Below are 27,666 nucleotides of genomic sequence, written 5' to 3'. Positions count from 1 at the left end.
AGGGGCGGGACGCATTTTTTTGGATTGGAAATCCCCACAGGTTCATAATATTGCACAGCAGGCTATATTGGTACACCTTGCCAACATGATGGCCAATAACATAACAATATTATAATAAAAAAGAATTTTTGAAAAATGTTTGAGAGACCAACCCCTCTTTTTTACAAACTTTGCTTGGTAATACTACAGCGACGACGATCATTTATTCATTTTTTTCACAACCCAATTAGCTCAGTGTTGATATACGAGTTGGGTCATTTATTTCTGACGTTGAGTATGCCAAACCACGATCAATGAATGATATCATCAACAGCATGCCTTGCTCCTATCGCCTCACGCACAGACAGTGTCTGCTTACTCATACAATTACGTTGCTCATACATGAACTTCGTCTCATGAAATTGTGAAAGGTCGAGAATTTTAATGCACGAAGCCTAGGGGGAATTAAGCGTTTATATTGCATGTGGGTAGTGAAGCTTAGCCAAATGCTAACGCGAATGGGAAAAGCAAATTATGTCAAATCATATCAGGAAACCGGCAGTGCACCTGCCTACTCATTTATGTGTGCTATAATACCGTCCATATTGCAGTAATGGCTGCAACAACGATATCAAAAGATTTTGATTTTTATAAATTATACGTATGTTTGCTTGGAACATTTGCAATAGCATTTTGTCGCCATCTTCTCTACGTTGAGTTCTGGTATTGGACTGGTGGTGGTGATACTAGTAATCGATTACCAAAGCCTTTGCATTGGGCTTTGATCAAAGGTAGGCTGGTTTTATATTATATTGGTAAAAATGATATAAATTGATGTTTGGAAATTGTGCATCTTTTCTTAATGTGCATTGACGCATGGATATAAAACAGACAATCGAATATATCATGCCGGGATATCATGCAGCTGTCGATATGCAGAACTAGTAGTATAATTATTGTAATTGTAAGCTTTTACAAACACTAGCAATGCATTATACTGTTCATATAGGCTACCACGATCTGCATGCATTAAAACCAGGGAAGATGCAATTTCAATACATTTTTCATATGACCTATATAATTGCTGTAGGCCTATATTGCACTATTACTAGTATAAAGTGCGTTCTAAAATTGTCTCACATTTAAGTACCTACAAGAGAGCGCTGGTGCCACGCCCCCTTATTACTTCCATAATATTATAAACGATCGGTCCAAAAATTATTCCATTTTGCACTTAAACATCCACTTTAACATGCTTTAATCCATTTAGGGCTTCTTCGAGGCAGTAATTTAAAAAAAAAGAAGTAAAATTACATTTTGTGATTTCCTTAATTGAACAGCTCATTTTTGCAGGAATCTGTAAATATAAAGTGCTAATTCCTCGCGTAATTTCCTTTCTGAAAATGGAAACTTTCATATAAACGTATCATCATTACGTTTATATTAGGCCTATACAATATCTAAATTACTGCCTCAAATGAATTTCACATGTACGGACTGCATTATGGAATGTAACAATAAAGGCTCCGAGGATTTTGGGCCAGAAATGAGCATTTTGGCCCAAATTTGACCTCACAGATGAACTTATCAAGTCTTTGCCATTCTAAATATGTATACCTTTATATAATTATATACCTACTTTAGACCAACAATTTAGCAGTTATGAGGCCCGAAATAATTCCAGGGTTCAGACCAACCTTAAGCTGTTAAAGTGCAATTTTTAATGTATTGAATGGTAAAATCACCGCGGGGTTTTGATATTGATGCCGCGTCCGCGAATGAAACAAACTACAAATTATAAATGTGTGTCACTTTCCACGGCAAGCTATAATAATCTTTCATTAGAGCACGAAGCATTTGTAGCACATATTGGTAATTACATGTCTTCTGTAAAATCAACCCGGAACATTTTACTTCTTCCTTGTACGAGTTGATGATTAATCATATATAATAAATAATGATAGTATTATTTTACACAGTATAATAGTTGCAAGCTGCCCGGTTTGTGAATTTATGGGAATATCCTTTTTGATTCAACAGGCACCCAAGCTTACCGTCTAAGCTTAGGCCTACCATGGTAAATTAAACAATATTAATATTAGTACTATGCTTTAGTATAATACCGTACGCAATACACTAATCGGCTGTAGTACTTAAATTATTACCTGCATTAAACAAACGAACACTGAGTGAGATAAAGAAAGCATAGGTCAGTTTTAGTTTACAAACCAAACATAAGTATTTATATTGCATTCATAACTATATCTTTATAGTATTATATTCCGCTTAGTGGCTAATAAGTATCAAACGCTGCTCAACGAGTTCTAATTCGAATGTTACAAGCCCTAAGGGACCGTTCACAAACACTTGTTAGGGGGCCTGATGCAAAAAGGGACCCTCAAAAGTTTTGACCCTCCTATAGGGGGGCTCAGAAAAAAAATTCCTGGGAAAATTGAGTTTATATGCTTTTCTATGCATGGATTGACCCATAATTTTAATGTCAAAAAATGGGGCTGAAATTTTTGAGGTCTGAAAGGGGGGGTGTAATGTTAAAATTTGACCAATAAGTTGTTAGAGAAAATCCAAAACGTTAGTCAACAAAAGTTGTCAACAAAACCTTGCCAAAAAAACCTGTCAATGGAGGGTTTAAATAATGCACAGTATAATTTTTTTAAATTTCAATAACATTTAATAACCATTCGAAAATGTTACCAAAACCATTAGCTACATTTGTTATTAAAATTTTTACAAAACCTTTTTCCCAAATATATTTTACAGTAAAATATTACAAACATGAAAACATTTTTGGTCACATTTTTGAATGCAAAAATATTTTCGTGTTTGTGATCGTAATCATAGCAAACTTTAATTTTGACTTTAAATCCTGTCAAACCATGTATAACCAACATGCTTTCATGATATATGTTTTCATATGGTACTGTAAAATGTGTTGCGCAAAATTCTGAGTATTCTGTCCTTTGGAGGGGACGCTGAACCACATCATGGGCACTTTTTTTTGGTACGCCCATTTCCATTTTAAAGGAATTTTTATTACGTATATTTATCAGATTATCTACTCAGATTCTGACACAGAATTCTAATAGATCTTTGGATTCTGATCAGTAATCTAAATGGCGCAAGAACGACGAATCGCGAAAGTTCCGATTCGCGCCCGAATCGGCGTGGCGGTATTAGTGGACTTTCACGGTTTATCTTTGTTGAGCGATCAGAGTCTGAGTATAATAGTCTGGTAATGGTAACTAAGAAACAAAAGGTCCTGCTGGTCGGACTAGTCGGGGGGAACCCTTAAGTGGTAACCCTGGAATCATCATTAAAGATGAAGCCCCACTTTTTGTCTTAGAAGTTCCTTAGGGAATTGGTAAAGGTTAAAATGTTTCCATGTAAATTACGTTCTGTTTGTCATCAAAATAACAGATGTAAGTCAGTTCTTCTGTGGAAACTGGCCAAGTGGGGCTTCGTAAAGCTCTTCTCTTCGAGTTGCGGTTAATCAAGCATTCAGCCGCTTAGCAAAAATATCGTCAAATTTGTTAACACATCTAAACGTAACTATAAAGGCCTACCCGTAATAAAGCTGTCCATCAAATTTTAAAGCTGAAATAGCAAAATGAAGCCCAATTTTGTTTTGCAAATGTTGATAATTGTCCGGATTTGTTGCCACGGTGACCCTTTGAATGAACAAGATGCATACTTAAAAGTTGCATCTATTCGCTAATTGAAAATCTTGCTCGAGTGCCTGTTCATCTGGTATTATAGGTCACATTTTTGAAACGTTGTACAGGGTGTCCCAAAAAAAAGAGGCCCCTCATTGCGCCCTCTTTTTCTCCTATTTCTGAAGAGTTCATGAAATATTTTTTGGTAGGTAAAGAAACCTTGAGTCGTTAGCTTTTATAAACCAAAACAATTATATCAATCGGCTCACAACTTTTGAAGATATGCTCTTTTGAAGAAATGTACCCGTTTTTCACTCTGTCCACGGAGAAGGTTTGGCTACTTCAAAGGTTGAAAAGGAGTACACATACCATGCATGAATATCAAACATTCGTCAATGATAAATTTATAAAATAACTTTATTTATGGAATGGCCTTTACCGGTGGGTTTATGGGCAATGGATTTTGTTAATAGTGTCATTAATTTGTGGGTAAAATGGATGCCGAATGGGTCTTTTTTTTGTTGCTTTACTTGCAATTACTTATTTTTTCTTGGTTATTTATGCCTTTTTTTTTTTTTTTTTCTTACTTTCTTACTTTGTTGTTTTTTGCTTTCTTTTTTTAATTTACAACATAAGTCATTTCTCTTTTTAGGATAAAAGGTAGCCCTAAAAGTCTGTTTGGTTTGTCTTTGGTTCTTCTGAAATGAGTTCACTGTGCTGCTCTGCCCTCTACCTGGTTGCCTCCTTGGCGAATACAGGTTTCAGCCCTGGTCCTCATTGCATCAATTGCGTTGCGTACCATCCTTGTGCGCCAGATACTTGCGAATGCATTCAGTAATACGTTTGCGAAGAACTTGGATATTGCCATAAAGGAAAAAATCAAGTGGTGTGAGGTCTGGTGATCGTGCAGGCCACTCCACAGCATGAGCCATCCCAACCACTCTGTTTGCTATCCGTGGACAGAGTGAAAAACGGGTACTTTTATTCAAAAGGGCATATCTTCAAAAGTTGGTTGCCGATTGAAATAATTGTGTTGGTTTATTAAAGCTAACGATTAAAGGTTTCTTTACATACCAAAATATTTTTAATCAACCTTTCAGAAATAGGAAAAAAAGAGGTCGCAATGAGGGGCCTCTTTTTTTGGGACACCCTGTATCTGCAAAAAACACTACAACTTTTTAAGTATTAGTGTTAATTTTTTTTTTAAATTGTTTCTAAATAGGAGAAATATTCTTTTTTTTTTTTTTTTTTATTGGCGTTTCTCAAAACTGGTGCGGCAATCGCCTGACCTGTTGCATAGGTTGCACCGGCCCTGATTATGGAAACTTTTGGGCATCATAAATGCTAAATTGTTGGTCCAAAGTACAACATTTTACTCAAGTTAGACTATCTTTTGAATAAAGTGCTCAATCCCAAAAGGGAGAGCGTATAAAAATTCAAAGAACAGACCTTCCAGAATAGGTAGTCGTTACTCTGAGTCGTCAGACGACACCATGAAATGCTTCGGGTGGACTACCATGACTTGGGAATGTGAAAGAATTATACATTCCACGGTGTCAACACAGCCAAAGTCTATTCACAGCCAGTCTGTCTATCGGAGATAGTCAGAAAGTGCTCAACTGCAAAACAGGAGCGTATTAACGTATCAACAATATTCTGGAAGGTCTGTTCTTTGAATTTTTATATATAGAAGTATACATTTTTAGAATGGGGCAGACTTGATGGATTCATCTCTGAGGTCAAATTTGGGCAAAAAAAATTCTTGATTAAAAATGTTTTTTTAATTTAATACCGGTAATTTTTAAAAATTAGATAATAATATCTAGAACCCGTTTTTTTATTATTTTTTTATTTTGACCAACTTCAAGTTTGAGAAATTCAAGTCTTTGCCATTTCAAATATGTATACTTTTATATACTTAGACCAAGACTAACCCTAAATTGTAGCAGTTACGAGGCCCAAAAATTTCTTGCAGATTAATTTTAGCAAAGATATCGTCAAATTTGAATTACGTTCTGGTGCACTTTGTATTCAACACAGTTGGACCAGTGCTGTGTAATACACATAATCATGCATAATTCGCAAACGCAAAATCGGAATCAATTTCGTGGGTATTTACTGATATCCACGAAAAATGTCGAATAGCAACGCGCACGTTTGCACAGCATTTTTTGTGGGACATGAGAGCACATCACACACATTATGATGAATGGCTTTTCCTCCCAGCTTTAACATGTTTAACGCTCTTAAACGCTTAGGAAAACAGTACATGCAGGCCCCTACCATGTGTACGGAAATAATATAATGCAATGTTCGCTTGCTCATATTTACTTCGATGACTGTTAAATATCAAAAATATCAAAAATATCAATTTTTAATCATTTGTCATAAAATCGGTATTAGCCTATATCATGAATTAAAAAAACCAACCTTATATCAATTTAATTTAATTTAATTTAATTTAATTTAAAAGACTTTTTACAATGTTTGATAGCATTTTGATTTAAAAATGATCTTTTAGAACTCTTAAAAGTGTATAATAAATATTTCCCCGTATCAAATTTATTAAAAATGGGCCTTTATAGCCTAATTTGTAACACTTCCGCCATTTTGGAATAATAAAGGCCCCCACAAAATGATAAAATAAAAATTCCTTTAAAAAGGAACAGGGCGAGCAAATGAGGAAGTGTCAAGATAAAGGTGTAGTAATTTTATTGTTTGAACTGTTTCTATAATTCGCATCGATCATAATGATCTTGCAATGAGACTGTACAGTGTATGGACGGTTTTTATAATACACACAATTATTTCTTTGCATTGTATTATTTTTATCAATAATCAATGAACCAATATGACTGACTCGAAAGTGCTCATTAATATTCAATAACATTTTTATTTAAATAGAATACTGGTTTCAAACTTGGTCAAAGTGTTCCTAATGACTTCCAGATAATTAATTAGGTAGCTGCTCTACTTTGCATAATTAATTATTCTATTTAAAAGCTGACAGGGTAGTATTTGCACTTATTGAGAACATTTCATTAGTTTCCGCTGAATGTTATATGCTATAATAATGCGCATAATTATGCCCCCATCATCATGATTAATGTTTACATGATAGGCCTACGTCTGTTTTACATGTCAATGTCGTTCCGCGGTTATTCGTTAAAACGAAAATAATTGCACCTAGGCCTAGATAAAAACATTTCTTCTTTATCGATGAATGAAGAAATGAAAAAAATTATCGAAGAAATGAAAAAAAAACCCACCAAAACAAACAATCTTATTAGACATGTGACGGGCTTACTATGAATTCAAAAGTTCAAAACATTACATGATGTTCCGAAAGTCATAACTGAAGAATATCAAAAGAAGGTTGATTAATACGGTTGTGGTTATGCCAATAATGGCCCAGAACCACCTTAAGATCTACGCATGACGACATCATAAACTTTTTTTTTATTGTCATTGCATGCTGTAGGCCTATTTAACTATTCTACTGCTAGCAACATTTGGCATTTATTGAACACATGATGCAGTCATGTCTACAGTAGAATTCATCTCGACCTTTGCAGGACTTAAACCCCATTAAAAGCTATTAAACCAAGATAACACTCATTGAAACAGCTCAACTGATTAAATCGGATCTTCTCTGGTTGTGCACATGTGTCTGTTTTACATGTGCGATATCGCAATAAAGCTGGTATTATAGCTTCAGTTGGGTAACCGATTATAAAGGAAACGCAAAGAAACAATGGTATGTGGACCTTTGTTCACGAAATGAGACAATGGCCTGCTTTTTGTTAACCAGCATTCTTGAAAAAGAGCAACATAATGATTGTTGACTTAACACGGTTTGGAAATAATTTCTTCATATTTTTGGTGTTATCTGTCGTTTACATATCCTTCCTAAAACACAAAAGTGCGACCCTCTCCAGTCTCCAAACACCTAAATTAGCTAAAAATTTAGGACATGTTACAAAACTATATTTTCTAGAATTTCAGAGAATAGTTTAAATGTAGCTTGTACCGTTTTTTTGTGGCATCCTTCAGAACGGAGCGGTCCGTTACCAATATAGCTCAATATTTTCGGTCAAATCTCTATTCAATTAACACGGGGAGTTGGCTAGCTATGAGCTAGCTATGCTTTGCTCTCACTCATATTCTACGAAAGTGCGACTATTTCTGAACATCTAACCTAGCTGTAATTTTAGGTCATGTTAGAGAAATATATTTGCTAGAAGTTTGGAGAATAGTTTAAATATTGGCCGGTTATTTTTCACACAGTGATGTTAACTATATAGGCAAATGCAATATACTTCTAACATACACTATTTGTAAAGGTCGCGCGTCAATGGTGAGAGCACTGTGTATTGTGTATAGGAAACGGACAGTAACTGCAGTATGATTGACTTCAACGTGTAGGCCTACAGCTGTATACCACCACACCATGTTCAACCAAGTTAGCAGATAAAGGGCAACCAGTTATTGACTTTTCTCCTGGTAAATTGGTCAATAAGCAAACATTCTCGGTCTGAGCAATCCGACAGCCTCATGTTGACATAAATTAATTGACTGTAGTATCATTAACAGATTCTATACGCTATAGCAGAACAACAAGCACATACAGGCAACCATTTTACCAGTATCAATAAAACTATAATGAGGCTATTAATGTAGCCAATCTGGCAATACCGCTAAATCTTAAAGAAATGAAAAATATCTGTTGCAATTTTCGGATTTGCATAAAAGTAATTCTAGTTCATCTAAGTTGTAAAACAATTATTTCTTTAAATACAAACACATTCCATGGTAAAACAACTTTATAGCGCTGTTTGAATATCAACATGAAGTAGTAATGACAAATTTAAATGTAGGCTACACTATCGCCTCTGTAGTTTCCTGATTACATAGACAGCACGATTATTTTATTTTTATTCTGCAACGCTGTGAGGAAATAAGTAAGCCAAAACCCATCGCAATAAGGACGAAAAATGCTTCGCATTTTTCGCCCAAAAACGTTTTCCCGACAAGGTCCACATTTTAACCACTTTATGACTGCCACAGGGTGTATACCCCCTCTATATTCAAATTAAAATTAAATCTGAAGATATAGATGGCGCCATGTCGTCAAAGTGAATCTCGGAAACCATAGAGGGACACGCAAATTTCCCTCATCACCTTTTTCTCCCTAACCCTGTTTATAACCCCGATTTTCCCCCTATAGTGGATTTTAGAGAAATACTACTACTACTGCTACTGCTGCTGCTACTGCTACTGCTACTATCCCACTACTATACTACTACTACTACTACTACTACTACTACTACTACTACTACTACTACTACTACTACTACCACCACCACTACCACCACCACTACCACCACCACCACCACCACCACTACCACTACCACCACCACCACCACCACCACCACCACCACCACCACCACCACCACCACCACCACCACCACCACCACCACCACCACCACCACCACCACCACCACCACCACCACCACCACCACCACCACCACCACCACCACCACCACCACCACCACCACCACCACCACCACCACCACCACCACCACCACCACCACTACCACTACCACCACTACCACTAGTTCATTTTAAAACCCCATTTCTTTTCAATTTTGCCTCAATTTAGGCAGTATTACTTGGGTCACCCAAAGGGTTTGCGACCTTTTCACAAATCAAGTGGGAGGGTCCATTCTCAATTTAGGGCATATACCTAAATTTATATCGAATCTGTCCACCAATCTGTTCTGCCATTTCAATTGTTATATACCGTTCCGGTTATTTGATAGTGTCTATTTAACTGAGACGAAAATACATGTTGGTATTTTCGTCTCAGGTCTATAAGGTGATGATGGTCCAGTCCACTGGTTTTTGTTGCACGAAATTAGGTGATCCGAGCATTACAATAACATTAAAATTATGGATTTCGTTCTTATTTCAACTAGTTTCTCATCGATACAATGTATATTGAGTTTTGTTTAATATCATCTTTCCTTCTCAAGAATATCAGCATTCGCTTGACATTTTCAGTTACATGTACAAGAATTGTTTTCCGTAACCTAAGTCATTCTTTTAAATAATGTTTTCTTGCACAAAAGTTCTTTTCTTTCCAAATGTTCTTCTCATAGTGTGTATTCAACAAACAAAACGAAATACAAATTGAAAATAAATGTGTAGTTTTATAATAGGCCTAGGCCGCACACCTTCTCAGACCCATCCACAAAATAAAGAAATAAATACAATTTCCGCAACTTTATTTAATTTCAGCCTGTTTTGGTACTTTTTGCCCAATTTCACGCGCATTTTCAGTTTTTTAGGAAAGTGCAGTCTCATGCCTGAATATAGCTATTTTGCTGGACAATGATGCGGATGGTCGAATATATTCTATCAGCGCATCTAATTTTAATGACATTCATCCCATTGCACTAAATATGATTGATTCAAAAAAGATTATGGTACCCGATGTTCTACGGCTCTTTTAAATTATCCTGTTACTTCAAGTTCAATGTCAGAGAGAGAGAGAGAGAGAGAGAGAGAGATAATTATATCCACCAAAGCAAATCGTAATCTTTTTCTGAATAACTTTTTAAGCCACCCTGTATTTTTCCTGGTTCAATAGAAATATTGAATCGAGTTCCACCAAAGCAAGAAATAATTGCCATTTAATTATATATTTTTATACTGACAACAAAGCATGCGTCATGGTTAAGGCGTGCTTTCTCTCCCAAAATGTGTATTATCCCAAGCTAGTCAGCCGTTGAAAAAAGTTGATCACACTCTAGTGTCAGTAGTTTTGGGAACACAAGTTGTGGTGGGAATAATATTGAGTAATTGAGATAGCCTATATATACCTTTACTTACGCGTGAAAATGGCTATGAGATAAAATTTTGTCTTGGATTTTTTGAGCCAATCATGGATATTGTGTACTGTGGATTAATTATATTTTGTGTCATCTTGTCTGCGCAAGGTGAGTTAAAACTCGGGTTAAAACTGGTATAATATGTATTGTTTTACCATATTTAGGGTACGTGCATAATTATTGTATGTCTGCTAATGAATTGACAATTGTCCATTGTTGCGAAGTACAGTAACACCATGTTATGGTCCCGGTTACGGTATATTAACTTAACAGTAAAGTAAAACTATAAATCGTCTGTTTTCCGTAATTTCTTCAGCTATAGGCCTATATTGTTTAGTTTAGTTTCGTTTTGGCTCGTATGTCAATCGTGAATTATTATTAACGAATAAGAAACCGAATAGGTAGGTCTCTTCAATAAAGCTATAAATGTATAGCCTATGCATTAGCTTACATTATCATGATTTAATAAGCAGTTTTGAATGGTACTTAGCTATGTGTATCAAATGAGTATTTCGTGATCCTATCATTATCTTTTCCAGCAGTTTGTCAGTAGAAATCCACACACACACACACACAAAAAGCCTATTCCCAAATTTTCATTTGATTCCGATTTTGCGTTTGCAAGTTATCACGATTAGGGTAGGGCCTATGTGTTTACATTGCTCCATGAATTACGTTCTGGTATACCAGAATTGAAGGCGCATGATATAGAATACATTAGAATGTAATACAATGCAATGCAATGCAATGCAATGCAATGCAATGCAATGCAATGCAATGCAATGCAATGCAATGCAATGCAATGCAATGCAATGCAATGCAATGTAATGTAATGTAATGTAATGTAATGTAATGTAATGTAATGTAATGTAATGTAATGTAATGTAATGTAATGTAATGTAATGTAATGTAATGTAATGTAATGTAATGTAATGTAATGTAATGTAATGTAATGTAATGTAATGTAATGTAATGTATGTATGTATTTTTGCAATGTAATGTGATGTAATATATTTAATATTTATGTATGTAATATAATTTATGCAATGTAATGTAATGTAATGTAATGTAATGTAATGTAATGTAGGTAATGGAATATAATGTAGGTAATGGAATATAATGTAGGTAATGGAATATAATGTAACGTAATGTAATGTAATGTAATGTAGGTAATGTAATGTAATGTAATGTATGTAATGTGTAATGTAATGTACGTAATGTAATGTATGTAATGTAATGTAATGTAATGTAATGTGTGTATTTTGTAATGTAATGTGATGTAATATATTTATGTATTATAATGTAATGTATGTAATGTAATGTAATGTGAATTAATGTGATGTATTAAATGTACATAATGTATTGTATAATATGATGTAATGTGTAATGTAATGTAATGTATATGTGATGTATTATGCAATATAATGTAATGTATTTATTTTATAATGTATGCATTGTAATTTAACGTAATGTGTTGTGTAGACTTCAGGAAAGCCTTTGATACCATTCATAGAGGAAAGATGCTGCAAATTCTCAAGGCCTATGGAATCCCTAATCAACTTGTGGAAGTCATAGCAAGAATGTATGAAAACACCAAGGCAAAAGTAGTTTCACCAGATGGAAAAACTGAACCGTTTGATATATGCTGGTGTACTGCAAGGAGACACCCTTGCCCCATACCTCTTTGTGGTTGTATTGGACTATGCATTGAGAGAGGCAGTTGAAGGCAAAGAAGAGCAGCTTGGATTCCGGCTGGAGAAGAGAAGAAGCAGACGGATCGGACCTGAAGTGCTAACAGATTTCATTCATGTCTTTCAACCACAATCAACAGATATCTATCCAGACAAACAATGGCACCAACCTAGAAGAGGTGAGCGACTTCAAGTATCTGGGTGCATGGATGGCTAGCACGTTAAAAGATGTAAAAACACGCAAAGCAGCTGCATGGAGAGCATGTAACAGCCTGAACAAATCTGGAGGTCAACTCTCCCAAAGAAATTCAAGATCCGTTTGTTTGCTGCTACCGTCGAATCCGTTCTAACCTATGGATGTGAAGCATGGACTATGTCTCCCAGACTATGTAAAGAACTTGATGGTTGGTACACAAGAATGCTTAGAACAGTATACAACATCAATTGGAAACAGCACATCACGAACAATGAACTGTATGGTGACCTACCGAAACTTTCACAGAAGATCAGAGAGAGAAGGACACGTCTCGCTGGGCACGCGTACAGAAGCAAAAATGAACCTGTAGCTAAACTGATCCATTGGACACCAACACATGGAAGCAGAAAACCTGGTAGACACCCGCTAACATACGTGGATGTATTGAAACAGGACACTTGACTGGATGTTATGGATTTGGGAACGGCCATGCAGGACAGAAGGGTTTGGCGTGCTGTTGTAGTTCGAGGACAGCACTCATCTTAAGCAAGTTGTGTAGTGTATAGTGTAATGTAATGTGAAGTAACGAAATATTTTAAAATTCATCGCATGTTTTACTCCTAAACTAATGGTATCAATGAGCGATAGAGGTTAAAACAATACCAATATTCTCATTTTTTTAGATCACTCAAAAATATTTTTATTAATCAAAGCTAACATCAATAATGATAAAAACTGATAAACAGGGTAAAATAAAATTACATGTTCATATTTGCCATAACTGATGGTACCCATTAAAGCAGTCAGCATAGTACAGCTTAGTCACAATGTAAAGTAACTTTTGTTGAAGAAAATATGAAATACAGTGACTGATTTTACACGAATTGCCCTTGTGCACACGTAGTCATTTCACAGTGTAGAGTCAATACCACATGCAAAAGGTTCATTTAACATATCAACCAAAAAGGTGGAAAGGTGCTTTATATAAACAAAACTATAATGTGAATCATTGACGAAAATTGTACAGTTGAGATACATCATGTATATCTAAAATGCATAAGGACTGAATTTTGCGAACTAATTCATGATGTGTCCATGGTACAGCTAGGCCCTACTCAGTTTTATAAGTCGCCATTGGGCTATTCCATTTAAAAGCCACACTACCCCTGTGGAAGATTTAGCTATAGTCTTCCACAGAGGGAGTATGAGTTTTGAAGCCAATAGACATTTGGGTAACTTAGTCCAGTTGCGTAAGAATCTTATGGTAAGATATAGGTAAAGCCATCACACATGTGGAGTGCGGGTTTCAAAATGTTGACCATGACCAATAATACATTTGATATACATACTCCCTCTATGGAAGATATTTTTCAAAATCTTCCACAGGGGTAGTGTGGATTTCAGCTGGAACATCCCATTGCTCGTAAGTCGTTCAATTAAAACGTAATTCTGATATACATGTTGTTACGGAATAGGTCTTTTTTTATATAAATTGAACAAAATACGACGGAGATATCGGGACAGAAAGTCCATATCGTTCGAATCAAATGCTACGAGATTTTCAATGGGATATGGTGAAATGATTGCATCATACATTAAGGATAGACGAGGTATTGTTGGTCGAAGCAATCTACAAATCGATTGGCATTATCTAGATCAATATATTATTGAAAATTAACACCTTGATGTTTTGCAAAAGTTCATTCTACAAATTGTATACTTTGCAAACTTGCTTAATTTATTGTTGTTAATGAGTTTTAAAAAAGTGTTGTTGTTTCAGCCCTCTTTACAACGTAACTCAAGAACTGCAGCACCTATAAAAGTATATCTGTGATATTTTAATTCTTCTACACGCTTGCTATGAATTGAGCAATGCAGTTTTTGCCAAAGCTCATAGCCATTCGTAAGGTGCTGTGAACTACCAAATCACAACAGTTTAAAATAATTAATAACCTTAAATAACACTTTTGGGACAACTATAATGTGTAAGTGCTCTAACACATAGTTGTCGCGAAAATGCATGGTGTAATTTATAAAGAGCAAAGAAATTGTCTTCTTACAATTACGAGCCCTTTACCAAACGAATAATTTTGACACATAGGGCCATTTAATGGTAATTGGTAATTATATCATAAACATCTCAAAAAAGTAATTACCCCCCTTAGATAATGGCCATTATTCAAAAACGGGCGATTGTATTACAAATCTGTAAAATGCGTTGGAAGCAGAATTTATTTCTGCGCATTTTGACACCTTATTTGTAGCAATTGTCTAACTTTTGACGTCACAGCGTACATTTAAATCAATGTAACCCAAGATTTGAAAGTTGCAGTAAATTCTATTGATTTGTATTCAGTATGTTAGGAAATCTGTGTAATGATATCTGAGTGTTTTTGTATTGTTGTATAATTAAGTGCATGCAACTTCAAATCTGGACCTCGCTACATTAAATTGACCGGTGTTTTATTGTTTTATCGTATCAAATGAGGTGTCAAAATGTGCAGAAATAAATTCTGCTGCCAACGCATTTTACAGATCTGTAATACAATAGCCCGTTTTTGAATAATGGCCATTATTTAAGGGGGGGGGGGTATATTACTTTTTGAGATGTTTATAAGCACTGCATGTACACAGGTTATTCAAAGTACGTAGCATCAATTGAGAGAGTGCATCAAACGGTTCAACCATTTGTTCACAGCTACATGAACCGTTGCAAAATTAAGAGTGTGCATGTACAGTTATTATTATTGACGTATTGTGTCTTCTCATGGGGCAATTCTTCCATGAACGTGATTTGGGAAACAAATTATAAAACAACCTGATTTACTAATTCTACTGACGTATTTGATGAATCAACACTAGGATATACCACACGCACAACGGTATTATATCCTGTACCCAAAAACCACCACCTGAAAATAAAGTTAAGCGACTGTTTAATTATTAACAACTACGGTAATGGTTTAAAAGAAAATCACAACTATAAACAATTAACATCCAATCGAAAAAAAAACAATAATTGTGTTTTGCTTTCTTTGATATCAGATGGCTTTGGTCAACCTCTTTCAATCAGATGTCCGTCCAATCAGACGCAAGATGCAACACCGGGACTCACCTTTCATCAGTTGACCTTTCCTGACCCGGTAGTACTTTCAGGATCTGATGTAACCTTTACTCAATCACCTACATTTTTCGAAATTGGTCTTCGCAAAGTGACCTTTACTGCAAGAGATTCCAGTGGTAATACGGAGATGTGCAGTTTTTATGTAAACCTTAGAGGTAAGAGGGTATCTTACACACTCTTAAAAATACGTGTTAAAATATACCAACTGAAACACAGGGTCATCACGTTGACAGCAAAACATGTGACACTTTTTGAAGTGTAATATGTCTTTCTTTCTGTCTGTCTTTCTGTCTTTCTTTCAATTCTTTCTTTCTTTCAATTCTTTTTTCTTTCTTTTTTCAGTGCCTGATGATACCCCGCCATCATTAATATGCCCCGCAAATGAAACAGAATACCTCTCTGCTGGTCAGACATCTGTTAGTATCACATTGCCACCACCAGCCCATGCAGTTGATAATAGTGGCGGAATGGTGGCCATTTCTTACAATCCTCCATCAGGACAGGCCTTTTCTCTTGGAGTGACACAGGTGACGATTACTGCGACTGATGAGAGTGACAACTCAGAGACGTGCGTCTTCTATGTCATCATTGAACGTGAGTATGCCTGTTGCAGGTTATATCCCAGCAAACACAAAACGTTTTGGACACCATTCGCAAAAGGGTAGAAAAGGTTGTCAGAAAACATTTTAATGTCGGGTTATTTAAAGGGTATATAAAGGGTATAAAACATTTTCATAACATTCAAAAACATTTTTTGATAACTTATTGCAAATATTCTATCATAATGTTACTTAAGTGTTGACAAAATATTTGGCAAAAAATGTTTGCCAACGATATTTTACAATAACATTTTGAATATCTATTAAAGTATTTTTGTAGTGTGCTTTCATACAAAACGTTTTCCTGACCTTTATAATTATATAACCCTGCAATCAATGTTAAATTATTTTACCATAACCAAACCCCCCAAAATATAACCTGTTTAAAACGTTTTTAAAACGTTTTGTGTTTGCTGGAATGTATCTTTCCTTATGTTAATAAAACAAAACTTTCGAAACAAAACGAAAAAAACACACACACAAAAAAAAAAACATAATATTTAAATGTTCCACATACAGACGATCATTTTGTCCTTATTTTTCACATCGCGTCATAACCCAAATTACCTAAACGTTTAATGTCGCTTCTGGTGTATACATCACAGAAACAAAAGCGACATTAATGTATAAAACGACTTCCAGACAAAAAGAGAAAAAAATCGCCCTCATCGTCTGGTATAATACATTCGTCACTGTGTAGAAAAGACAATAATTTTACTTTCAATATTATTTCAAACAGCTCCGCAAGACACAACACCACCAATGGTAACATGTCCGGATGACCAAATAAGAGACGTCGTGCCAGGTCGGACAGGGTTCGATTGCTACCTAGAAGTAACATATCCCCAAGCAGTAGCGACTGATGACAGTGAGGGTGCTGTAGATGTTCAGGGGTACCCAGGATCGGGTAGTATATTCGATACGTGTACATATCCTTTAGGACAGGAGGTTACAGTAACAGCAAGAGATTCAAGTGGCAATGTAGCCATTTGCAAATTTTGGATCACTGAGACAGGTAAGCACATCCCTGCATTTACTCTGCTCCAAGATTAGAAATGCTGCCTCTGCTAGTAAATGTATTAACAAAACATTATTGATGAGATTCATCAAAGTTCAAAGTCAAATTAAATAAATGAGTTCTGGTACAGATCCAATAAAAATGAAAGTACTCACTAGATATATTTCAGTTCCTATCAGGAACCTTCACTCTGCAATGACTGTAGTGTTTCTAGATGTCGGCAGTCCTTGGTGGCTGTGATGGTGTTGCCACATTTGTAGGTTGCCGTTTTGAGATGATCTGGTCATAGATTCTGTCCAATTTGTATGCCCCCTCGTCCTTGTTCATAGTGTTTTTGCCCCTGCTCCTGATCCATATGGCTTCTTTTAGCCAACGCGTGGTTTTGTCTGCCTCTTGATCTATGATTGCTGCCTCGTCCCAGTTGATAACATGGTTGCTGGCTGCGACGTGCTCAGTTATTGCTGATTTATGAATTTGGGATGTGGATGACTTTCTTTGTGATCTGGTAAAATTTTTGGAACTTATTTTTTCGGCTTCAGTTTTGTGTTCAGATAGTCTAGTTTTGAATAGACGGCCTGTCAATGTAGGTCTTAGGACAGCTCTTGCAAGGTATTTGTAACAAAACATACATACCGTAAAAATCGATAGTTAGCATATGTGTTTACTATCGAGCGCTTTTGAAAACATGAAATTGTACCAAAGTCCGGCGCTTTACCAACTGAGCTAATAGGGTTGCGACACACATTTGCAGGTTTACTTGTTCATATATATGTGTATCGATGATTTGCTCAAAACCCTTTACACTTTTGTGGATGGGCCTCTTTCATTTTGCATGTTTTCTAACTATCAAGTTTTTACGGTATGTGTTTTTACGGCTTTAAACCAGAATCATTTATGTTCACCATTACATGTTACTCATTTCGGCAACAAATGGATGGTTAATTCTGCCCTCCATAATAAATATAAGTGACTTTGGAGTATATGCTTGGTCACCTGCGTCCAACTGTTACTTTAAGTGACCAAGCATAACCCCCGGCATATACCCCAAAGTCACTTGCATCTATTGCGGAAGGTAGAATTAACCGTCCATTTGTTGCCGAAATGATTAACATGTAATTTTGGTCATAGATGATTCTCACTGATGTGCACAAACGGAGAGATAAACATACTCACTAGTTGCAAGTTCTTTGCAACAAAATATTAACGTGTTTATTCTTTGCAACAAAACATGATTATTGTTTGAGTTATGAGGTTTTTGTGTTTGTTTTACCTTTTGGCCATTTGACCAAAGGTTTTATTACAAAGAATATGCAAAATCAAATCAAATGACGTACATTATATACAATAATTAAAAAAAGTGTACTCATATGTCTTGAGCGAACAAAATATAAGCACATAAAGTTAAAACTATATTTCTTTGTTTTACGTTCTGATATCATAATTATTGTTCTGTATTTTGCATTTCCTTTCAAACAGAAGGAATGACAACCCTAGCTGCGCCTACAACAGGAAGACCAACTACTACAAAAGCAACAACAACCAGACCACCAACCACAACCAAACAACCAACAACCACCAGGCCAACAACCACAAACAAACAACCAACCACAACCAGGCCGCCAACTACAACCAGGCAACCGGCGACTACCAGGCCACCGACCACAACAAAAGCACCTACTACAACAAGACCGCCAACTACAACAAAGCAGCCTACAACAACACGACCACCAACGACAACAAAACCACCCACCACCACCAGACCTATGACTACAACTCTTCCACCGACGACAAGACCGGCCAAGACAACAAAATCACCAACAACTACAAAACCTACAACTACGACTAGACCTCCAACAACTACAAAACCACCACCAACGACAAAGTCTCCAACTACAACAAGGCCTTCAACAACAACCAAGCCACCTGCAACCACTAGACCACCAACCACAACAAGAAAACCTTCTACAACACGACCAACCACAAAGCCGATGACAACCGCACCCGTTAAGACAACTAAAAGGATGACGACTAAAGGAAGACCATTTGCCACAGGTAATACAGGTTTGCCACAGTTACTTAGGGAAGTTAGAGTTGATCTAAATTCTACTCTATTTACTGACGAATGCAACCTTAGATACACATTATAATAAAGCGTTTACCTCCAGCTTGAAGCGTCGAGTCCAGTAATTCATACACTGGTATGATATAGCAGCCAATCAGAAAAGCGGTTAGGACAAAATTGGGCTTTTTCCCTCGTGTAATAAATGCGGTTAAAAACGGTGTATTACTTGTTGCTCGTGCATTAGATGCATCAACATCTCAGTATGAGTGAATTATGTGACTTCTAAGTGGTGAATGCATACGGGACAAATGGTTTCTTGATGTCTACACATGCATGTTTTAAAGAAAATACATATTACTCAGGCATATCTAATAATAATAACTTACTGTAGATAACAAACTGGTGCGAGTTGGTCATTATCTGACAATAATTTGGGATGAGATTTCTTTTTAATAATATATATATAGTATTTTTTGTCCCTGAAAAAGACTATTCAGTGATCTAACTGACTACCTCCCTTTGTTTTATTTAACATGTTTAAGGTGGTACTACACCCCTTGATAAATTTGTAATTGAATCAATAAATAATAACACACTGGTAACAAAAGTTATGTATAATATAGGGGCAAGGAATCCAGTTACTACACTGGCATTTCAGTGACTCAAGACAAGCGGTACGTTATTTATGATAAGAAAAGAGGTACCGCTAGAATGTACCTCATTTCTTAACACATATAATTAATCACTTGTCTTGAATCACTGACATTTCATTTAAATAATTGGATTTCTTGCCCTATAATATACATAACTTTTGTTACCAGTGTGTAGTTATTTTTTGAGAAAAATGCAAAATTTATCAGGGGTGTAGTACCACCTTTATTCAAAATTGCATGATTAAATACTGTCACAAATTCAAAAAAAAATATTATGTAGCAATTCATCCAGTTACTCCGACCATGTTAATGAATGTAGTTTATAAATGTATACATTTATTTTTCGCAGATATAATGGACATCTGTAATCCTAACCCATGCAACAATGGTCTCTGTTTAAAAGATGCAACCAATAGTATCATTAGTTGTGTCTGTTTCCATGGCTACATGGGAAACCGATGTGAACTGAGTATGTGTAAGTAGATGCTTGTCTAAAATGTTGTGAATTGTCCAGTGTTGTTATAATGTATCAGTTACGTAATCACTCTATGACTATTCCCTTTAATTTGTCTCCTTATTATTTGTTTTTGGTGAATGGTGATTGGTGAATAATGTTTTAGGGCAGACGCGGAAATGTTGGTCGAAGCAGCCAAAATATCGATTTTCATTATCTCAATCAATATATTATTGAAAAATAACACTTTGATACTTTGTAAAAGTTCATTCTATAAATCATATACTTTGAAAACTTGATTTATTGTTGTTAATGAGTTATGTATACGTTTTACAAAAGTATTGTTGTTTCCACCTCTTTACAACATAACTCAAGACCACAGGACCTACAAAAGTATATCTGTGATAAATGAAATCTTCTACACACTCGCTATGAAATGTGCAATTTTTGCCAAAGCTCACTACCATTCGCAAGTTGCTGCGAACTACCACAGTTTAAAATAGTTGCTAACCTTAAAATGCATGCTTGAACCATATTTGGCACTTTGTTCTCAAAATTACACACAATTATCGTTATCGTAGCAAAGTATATAGTAAGGCTGACCACCACCTCTATTGACATACGTGCGTTACTGGTCATAATAACATATTTGAAAGATTCGATTATAACGTGATGACCTGACGACAACAGGTCATCACATTCGATTATAACGTGATGACCTGACGACAACAGGTGATGGACTGAGGGTGTCATTTGATATAAAACAGCCAGGTGGGGACAGAGACACTACAGGGAATTTTAAGTAGCTCATGAGATTAGACAACACACGACACTTTTGGTTGTTAATTATTAAAATTATTTGGATGGTGTTTAGTTGAAAAGAACTTGAGCAAGTCTAACACACAAACAAAAACTTTTTTTCTCTGCATAATTGCATATTCAATTTTAAATAGCCGCCTAATTGCTAAAATTAATAAATTAATATTTTGTCTTTTCAGCCACTGCCATGTTTAATAGAAATACAACAGAAACACCCCTGGCGAGTGGAGGTCCACCAATGTCTGCAATCATTGCTGTCATTATTGCTGCTTTGGCATTTATTCTCATGATCTTCATCATACTGACTGCCATCATATGCTGTTATAATAGGTACGTAATGTTTCATCTTTTATTAACGACTAAACTCCTCACTTATTTGGCCAATGTGCAGACCACTGTATGCAGAAATATTAAACATATTGTGGAATTTTGTAATTTTAACATGGGTGTATTTTGGTGGTTATGGTTGTAAATATGGAAGTAAAAACATTTTTCCCTGGCTATAAAATAATCTTGCGCAGAACATATTTGCCCACCTGAATAACACTGATATTGTACTTTCACCCAAGTTAATCCACAAGTCTTTTCTAAGCAATATAGCGATGCATGTGAAGATAAGTTTCACTGCCTGAAGAGAATTGATCAAGTCTCGCCTTCTTTTTCAACCAAATCGACGGTAATAACTCTTATAGTGAGGGATCAACATTTAACCACAAATTACCTCAGGCAAAGCTCACTCCTTGGGAACTAAATACCACACAAGGTCATTTTTATGTAACTCATTGACCCATGTGTGTCATATACTGCCTCTACATATAATGTCAACATGGTGATCTGGTCAACTCATTGACCGATACTTACCTCAGGAGGGAATTCAATTTTTGATCAATTCTCTTCAGGTTGTGAAACGTAATGAGAATAGTCATGTTGGTACTTTTTATGTGACCACAATGGAAACCTCCTGGGAAAAACGGAAAAACTATTTCTAAATGCATGGATCAAAGTGAATTAGCCACACAGACAATTTCAATACAAATTCCGGAACGTCAAGTTTTTCCAACAGTAAGCCGATAGAATTACGTAGCCACATTTATACAACACGAGAGTCTATCTCATCCTTGCCCTTTATCTGTAATATATTTTTATCTTTCTTAACAAAGAAAAAATTGGAAATCCTTGCCCCATAATTCACACTCTGTAGTGGTAAGACTATTTTCTAAAAAAAGAAGAAAGAAACATTCGGCTGTACTCGCCAGGTGGTGCACCCCACTGTGCGTAATGATGTGTGAGATGATGAGATCATTTTGTCTCTGCAATCCTGGAAAAAAGGGTTGGCGCACTTTGGCTGTCTTTTGGTGTATCTCTGCCCCGCTCCAAGATTTCAATGTTGGACAAAGCCATGTTGTGGGCAGGTCCGAGATATACAGGGGAGTCCTGTGCTTCACATACATTGGATGAATGTTTCACTCGCCCATCCAATTTTGATAGGATTTCAATTGTTTAGTACAAGTGTGTCAATTTTTTTTCCAGGATTGTAGAAGATCATCTAGAGCAAAAAATAAAAAATAAAAAATAAAAATAATAGATTATTGTTATATTTATCTTTGCAGGGATTCAGAAAGGCCCACTGGTGTAGTTTTAAAAGAAAAGCCTGAAGGAAACGCTAACCCTGTTTTTATTCTCGACGCATTGGATGTTGAAGAAGAAGAAAAACGTAGCATTGCAAGCCACGAACTTGTGCACGTTGACAACGATTATGTAGGAAATAAAACTTTAAGGACAGAAGGGTTTCGAACTCCTGACGAAACTAACCGCAATGGTGAAATCAAACCAAAGGCTAATACTGTAACATTTGCAGAAGACCAGCCTCTTGTTGATGCTCCTCCGGATGAGCCAGATTATGACGATGTTGCCTCCTCCAATAGTGACCATTCATATCAATCAATAGATATTGAAACTAGGAATAAAATTATAGTGGAAGTGGATAACCATCTACCAGAAGCAGATAGGGAGGAAGCCAGTAAAGAAGCGGCTATGCTAGAAGATATTCTCAATAGGGAAGGTCTTGTTCGAATACCTTCCACCACAAGTACGAACTATTCAACAATGTCGGTCAAATTGAGGGACAGTAGGTTAAACAGTAGGTATATCAAAAAGAAATAACACCGGACTGAGCAAAACATATGAGCTATTTGACAGTTTAATGCAGTTTTTGTATTGGTTAAATTTTATATGCGGTGGAAAGTTTTAAAAAGGCAATAAAATGCATGAGGATTGACGCTAGCTTTTAGGTCCTTCTTTCAATCAAAATATGCCAAATGATTTTTCATGCATGCGCTACTTGCTGCCATTTGGTAGAAGCCGATAGATCGATAAACAGTCGCTTTTAGGAAACAAACAAAAGTTCGATGATGTCCTATAAGCGAAAGTTGAATTGATGGGGGGGGGGGGGCCAAAAGGGCCTTTCGGGTTGGGATTTTCAACATTTCACACTTATTATGTAGGAGGAATCGGTCAGCCTCGTAATGGAAGCATTTTTCGTTTGCAGGGCGTTATATAACTTTTGATCTGGTCCCTTATAAATTCGACGTTTATGGAGTAGAAAACTATTTATTATTAAACTCGTCACATCGTTGCATTAATTAACATCATTTGCAATGTTGGAATTTATTGACAGGGACAAAAGGCTTTTGACTTGAAAGCTGCCAGCGTAGTGAGCGGCTTAAATTGAATCATCATTTTCCAAGCTGATACAGTGATTTCAGCTTGAATTTAATTTGGACAAGCAATAATGTCGCCATTTTGTAGATATTTTCATACTTTTCTATGTTTTTAATTTATTGCAAAAACAGAAAAAGCTATCAAATTTATTGTTTAGATATAGCCCTATTATGGATCATGTGGACTGAACACTCGTCTATGTGGTTTGTGAGTTTTGATTGTTTGTTCATTTAGTTTGTCCTTGCTGGACAAAAAAGCAGGCGCGTAGCTAGCATTGTCTGTCGGGGGAGCGGGGCGTGGCAAACGTCAGTATCGTCCCTATTTGTACGCCCTTTCCATCTCCCTCCCCCTTCCCTTCCCTTTTTCACTCTCCTCCCCCCGTTATCTTCTCTTTCTCCCTCTCCTTCCCCTTCTTTCTCTCCTTTCTCCCTTCTTCTCTTCCCAATTTTTTTTGCTTCTCCGTCTCCATTTTTAGGTGTCCGGGCCAGTCTGCCTCCCTCCCCCTCCCCCCGCTGGCTACGCTACTGCAAAGAAGTGCCGATCCAGGTGAACGCTGCGACAGTGACTCTAAACATAATGGTCAACAGCCAAAAATCTTCTGCGTAGAAGTGTTAAGCTGGTGTAGATATATTTATACGATTGTTTCATTTGGAAAAGAAAATGTTCAAGGGAACTGTTGAATTGACTTTTACTTAAAAATCTAAGCACAAAATTCATGACTATTTTTTGTGTTTGCCATTTTACTTGAACTTGTATTAATGTATTCAATTATAACGATATGTCAATATATAAAACTGCTTACACCAATTATACCAAATGGCAATGACATCAAATGACAACATGTAGCGTTTCCTGCTTTTCTATCGCTTGAAAGAGAAATGTTTACAAGTTAAAAAAGTTATTTGCAAGTATGCTCACAAGATTATATTTTATATATTTATTTGCGATAATTTGGGAGCATGCTTGTTAATACACACTTATTGTCTTTCACATGGAATTTCTCTTTCAAGCTATAAAGAATCGCAGGAAACTTTCGATGACGGCATAGAATGTATTGGTATTGGTATAATTGTTATAAAAATGTACCATAATACTTAAAAATGTATGGATGGGTACATGACATTAATAATAACTTAAATATGTTTATTTATTCAAAGAAATATAGGAGTAGAGAGCAAGGGAGAGAGATAAAACTTAATTTAATTTCAATAAGAAATAAGAGAAAAAAAGAGCATGATTTCAAATGAAATTTATCCGTCTATAATTTTTGTTGTCTCAATCGTTTGGTACTATATGGCTTAATGTATTGTTACCGTATATACCATAATAAGAAAAATTTAAATCTTAAATGTTTTAACATTAAAATGTTACAAAAATTGTGTAGCGTAATACTTGCTACTTCAAAAATTGGCCGATACTCGCTTTTTTAATGTACTAGTAGTTGTTATGTCAAGGAATCGGATAGCAACGTTTGGACAGTATTTTTTGTGGGACGTGAGAGCACATCAGACATCATATTGAAATCTGAATACGAGAATGTCAAATAATTTTGATTTTTTGAAATTATTAAAATGTAATATTTTTATATTTAACAGTCCTCGAAGTAAACTTCTAATCTAATGATATGTACTTAAAGTGTATGTAGCTGGGATGCAAAGCCGTCGACCATCAATTTTGACCTTTCGTATAAAAGATATACATCCCCAAAGACCTACATTCGATATCAGTCTGATGTGCTTTCATGTCCCACAAAAAATACGTGAAAACGTCGCTATCCGAGCCCTTAAAAGAATAAATCAGTCATTAATTTTGCTGACAACCACAATAACTTTTAACACATAAGATTTGACCACGGAACAAGCATTTTTGTAAAATGTTATATCTGAGACTGATAGCAAATTAATAAAGACAAAATGTTGTATTTAACACGGTAAAATAAAAATACCTTGGGTCCACAAGTAAGGTGAGATTTGAAGTAACCAATTGCTGTTTTCAATAAGTAACAAAAATACAGAACATAAATGTAGTTACGCATAGGCCTAATTAAGCAGCTTTGTTAAATTGATCTGTTTTTATATTAAATGAAGCAAATTTTGTAGCCTTAAGCTGGACTTGGCAAGCTAAGAATATTACAAAGAAGTAATATTGAAATTTAAAAAGAATAGAAATTAATAAATGCATCTTGATTATATGTACTGTTTGTTTGTACTTCGATTCTTATTAATGTGTGAATCCCGTACATACCTGTCAACTACAGGGTGAGTCAAAAAAAGTGCAATAGAGCAACGGATTGATATTTATATAAGAACCAAATTGAACTTTCCCATTAATGAAAATTTCTATAAATACCACACTCAATAGTCGCCTTCTGTGAAAAAATGAAGTGACTCTCTTCTACCGTTTAATTTTTATGAGTCCTTTTGCTGCGATACCCAATTTCATTAGTTGTCCACGAGGTACTGTGTATTTTGAATAGGAGTTCACAATGCACGATAAATGCACCAGCTCTGAAACTGACTTTAACTTAAATATAGTTGATATTTCTTTCTTTTTTCCTGTTCAAACAAACTTTCTAACATTACTTTATGTCCTTCATACCTCACTCGACTCCAACTCCAGTTTTTTTAAATCCCAATATGCCCAACTCACTGGATGTTTTGTAATTCACTCCACTCCAATTTGTGCGCGTTCATTTCGACATTTGAAAAACCCGCCTGCAAATTTATATGGTTTTGATACAGAATAAACATCTTTAAAATAAAGGGAAAATGAAAATAACAACAAATAATGTTTCTTCTCCTTAAACAAGACCAATGGCAATAACACTTTGGGTGCTCCATTTTATTTCAATGCCAATGAGGTTAAGAACCCGGCAGTTGTTCCAAATCTACCTTACACAGAGTGGTCTGACATTCAATTTTTAGATGTCTCTTGGACAAACATAAAAATTGGGTATCACTATAAAATGTGTCATAAATACAAAACGGTAAATGCTAATTCCTTAATATTCTCACACAAGATCACTAATGGATATGTTATTTATATAATGTTTTAAAACCTAAAAGATTCATCTCGGATCTTTAATAAAAATGGATTCCTTTCTCTATTGCACTTTTTTTGTTTCACCCTGTATGATTAGTGAAGAGATTTTTAAAAAGGAACAGTCTTTTTCGTCGACTACCTTCAACCACAAGTACGAATTATTCAACAATGCCTGGTACGTGCCCGGCACGTGCCCGGTAAAAATGATTATTGAATTATATTGATCGTTTCAAAAATCACAAAACATTGTTGGAAATAGATAACTTTACTATTAAAAAATCGTCTCACAAAGAGTAAACAAATATGTCCCGCTCAGGTGTTAAAAAAGATCGCTTCATCGAGGTGGTAAAATTGTCATGACCCCAAGAACACAGTCCTTTGATATCTAATTGTGTGTCCCTATATCATGTGTATGTCAAACATAAGGCGTGTTACTGTCATACCGTTGACTTAGATTTCCCGAGTTTTATATTTAGATAAACATTTCTTAAACGTTATTTAGGGTACATTAGTCAATTTAATGATAAAGTATCATACGAACCCGGAAAGCCGATCAGACTGAATGGATATTTCGTTTGCTTTATCAAAACGATAATAAACGAGTGAAATTATCAAAATATTTCTTCCTGGTTGTACAGGGATGTGCAACATTTTGTTGTACCTTTTCAGCAATGTTGGAATATCGATGGGTGGGTTTTCAGTACAGACCAATACGCATTTGGGAAAATTCCCATTAAAAACATA

The 27,666-nt window shown here is 35.6% G+C and overlaps 1 protein-coding gene across 2 annotated transcripts; it reads left to right on the top strand.

Moving 5' to 3' along the window:
* Positions 1-414: 414 nt before the first annotated feature.
* On the top strand, positions 415-26,071 carry LOC140164348 (uncharacterized). Of its 2 annotated transcripts, none has more exons than XM_072187620.1 (7): positions 415-770; positions 15,476-15,709; positions 15,897-16,148; positions 18,648-19,223; positions 20,236-20,361; positions 21,339-21,489; positions 22,770-26,071. In XM_072187620.1, the coding sequence occupies exons 1-7, from the start codon at positions 593-595 to the stop codon at positions 23,320-23,322; spliced, it is 2,070 nt and encodes a 689-aa protein (XP_072043721.1). In that variant the 5' UTR covers positions 415-592; the 3' UTR covers positions 23,323-26,071. The 2 variants fall into 2 exon arrangements, with proteins under 2 accessions (XP_072043721.1, XP_072043722.1); XM_072187621.1 differs by lacking the exon at positions 415-770 and adding an exon at positions 10,451-10,651.
* Positions 26,072-27,666: the final 1,595 nt, after the last annotated feature.

Source organism: Amphiura filiformis, chromosome 11 (assembly GCF_039555335.1).
Source record: "Amphiura filiformis chromosome 11, Afil_fr2py, whole genome shotgun sequence".
NCBI lineage: Eukaryota > Metazoa > Echinodermata > Ophiuroidea > Amphilepidida > Amphiuridae > Amphiura > Amphiura filiformis.
This window is presented reverse-complemented; position numbering and strand designations above follow the sequence as displayed.

Excerpts from the sequence above, each read along its gene's own strand:
- LOC140164348 (XM_072187620.1), top strand. The coding sequence starts at position 593 with ATGGCTGCAACAACGATATCAAAAGATTTTGATTTTTATAAATTATAC. Across the intron at positions 15,710-15,896 it reads TTTTTATGTAAACCTTAGAG|TGCCTGATGATACCCCGCCA; the intron begins GTAAGAGGGTAT and ends TTCTTTTTTCAG. Across the intron at positions 20,362-21,338 it reads CCGATGTGAACTGAGTATGT|CCACTGCCATGTTTAATAGA; the intron begins GTAAGTAGATGC and ends TTGTCTTTTCAG.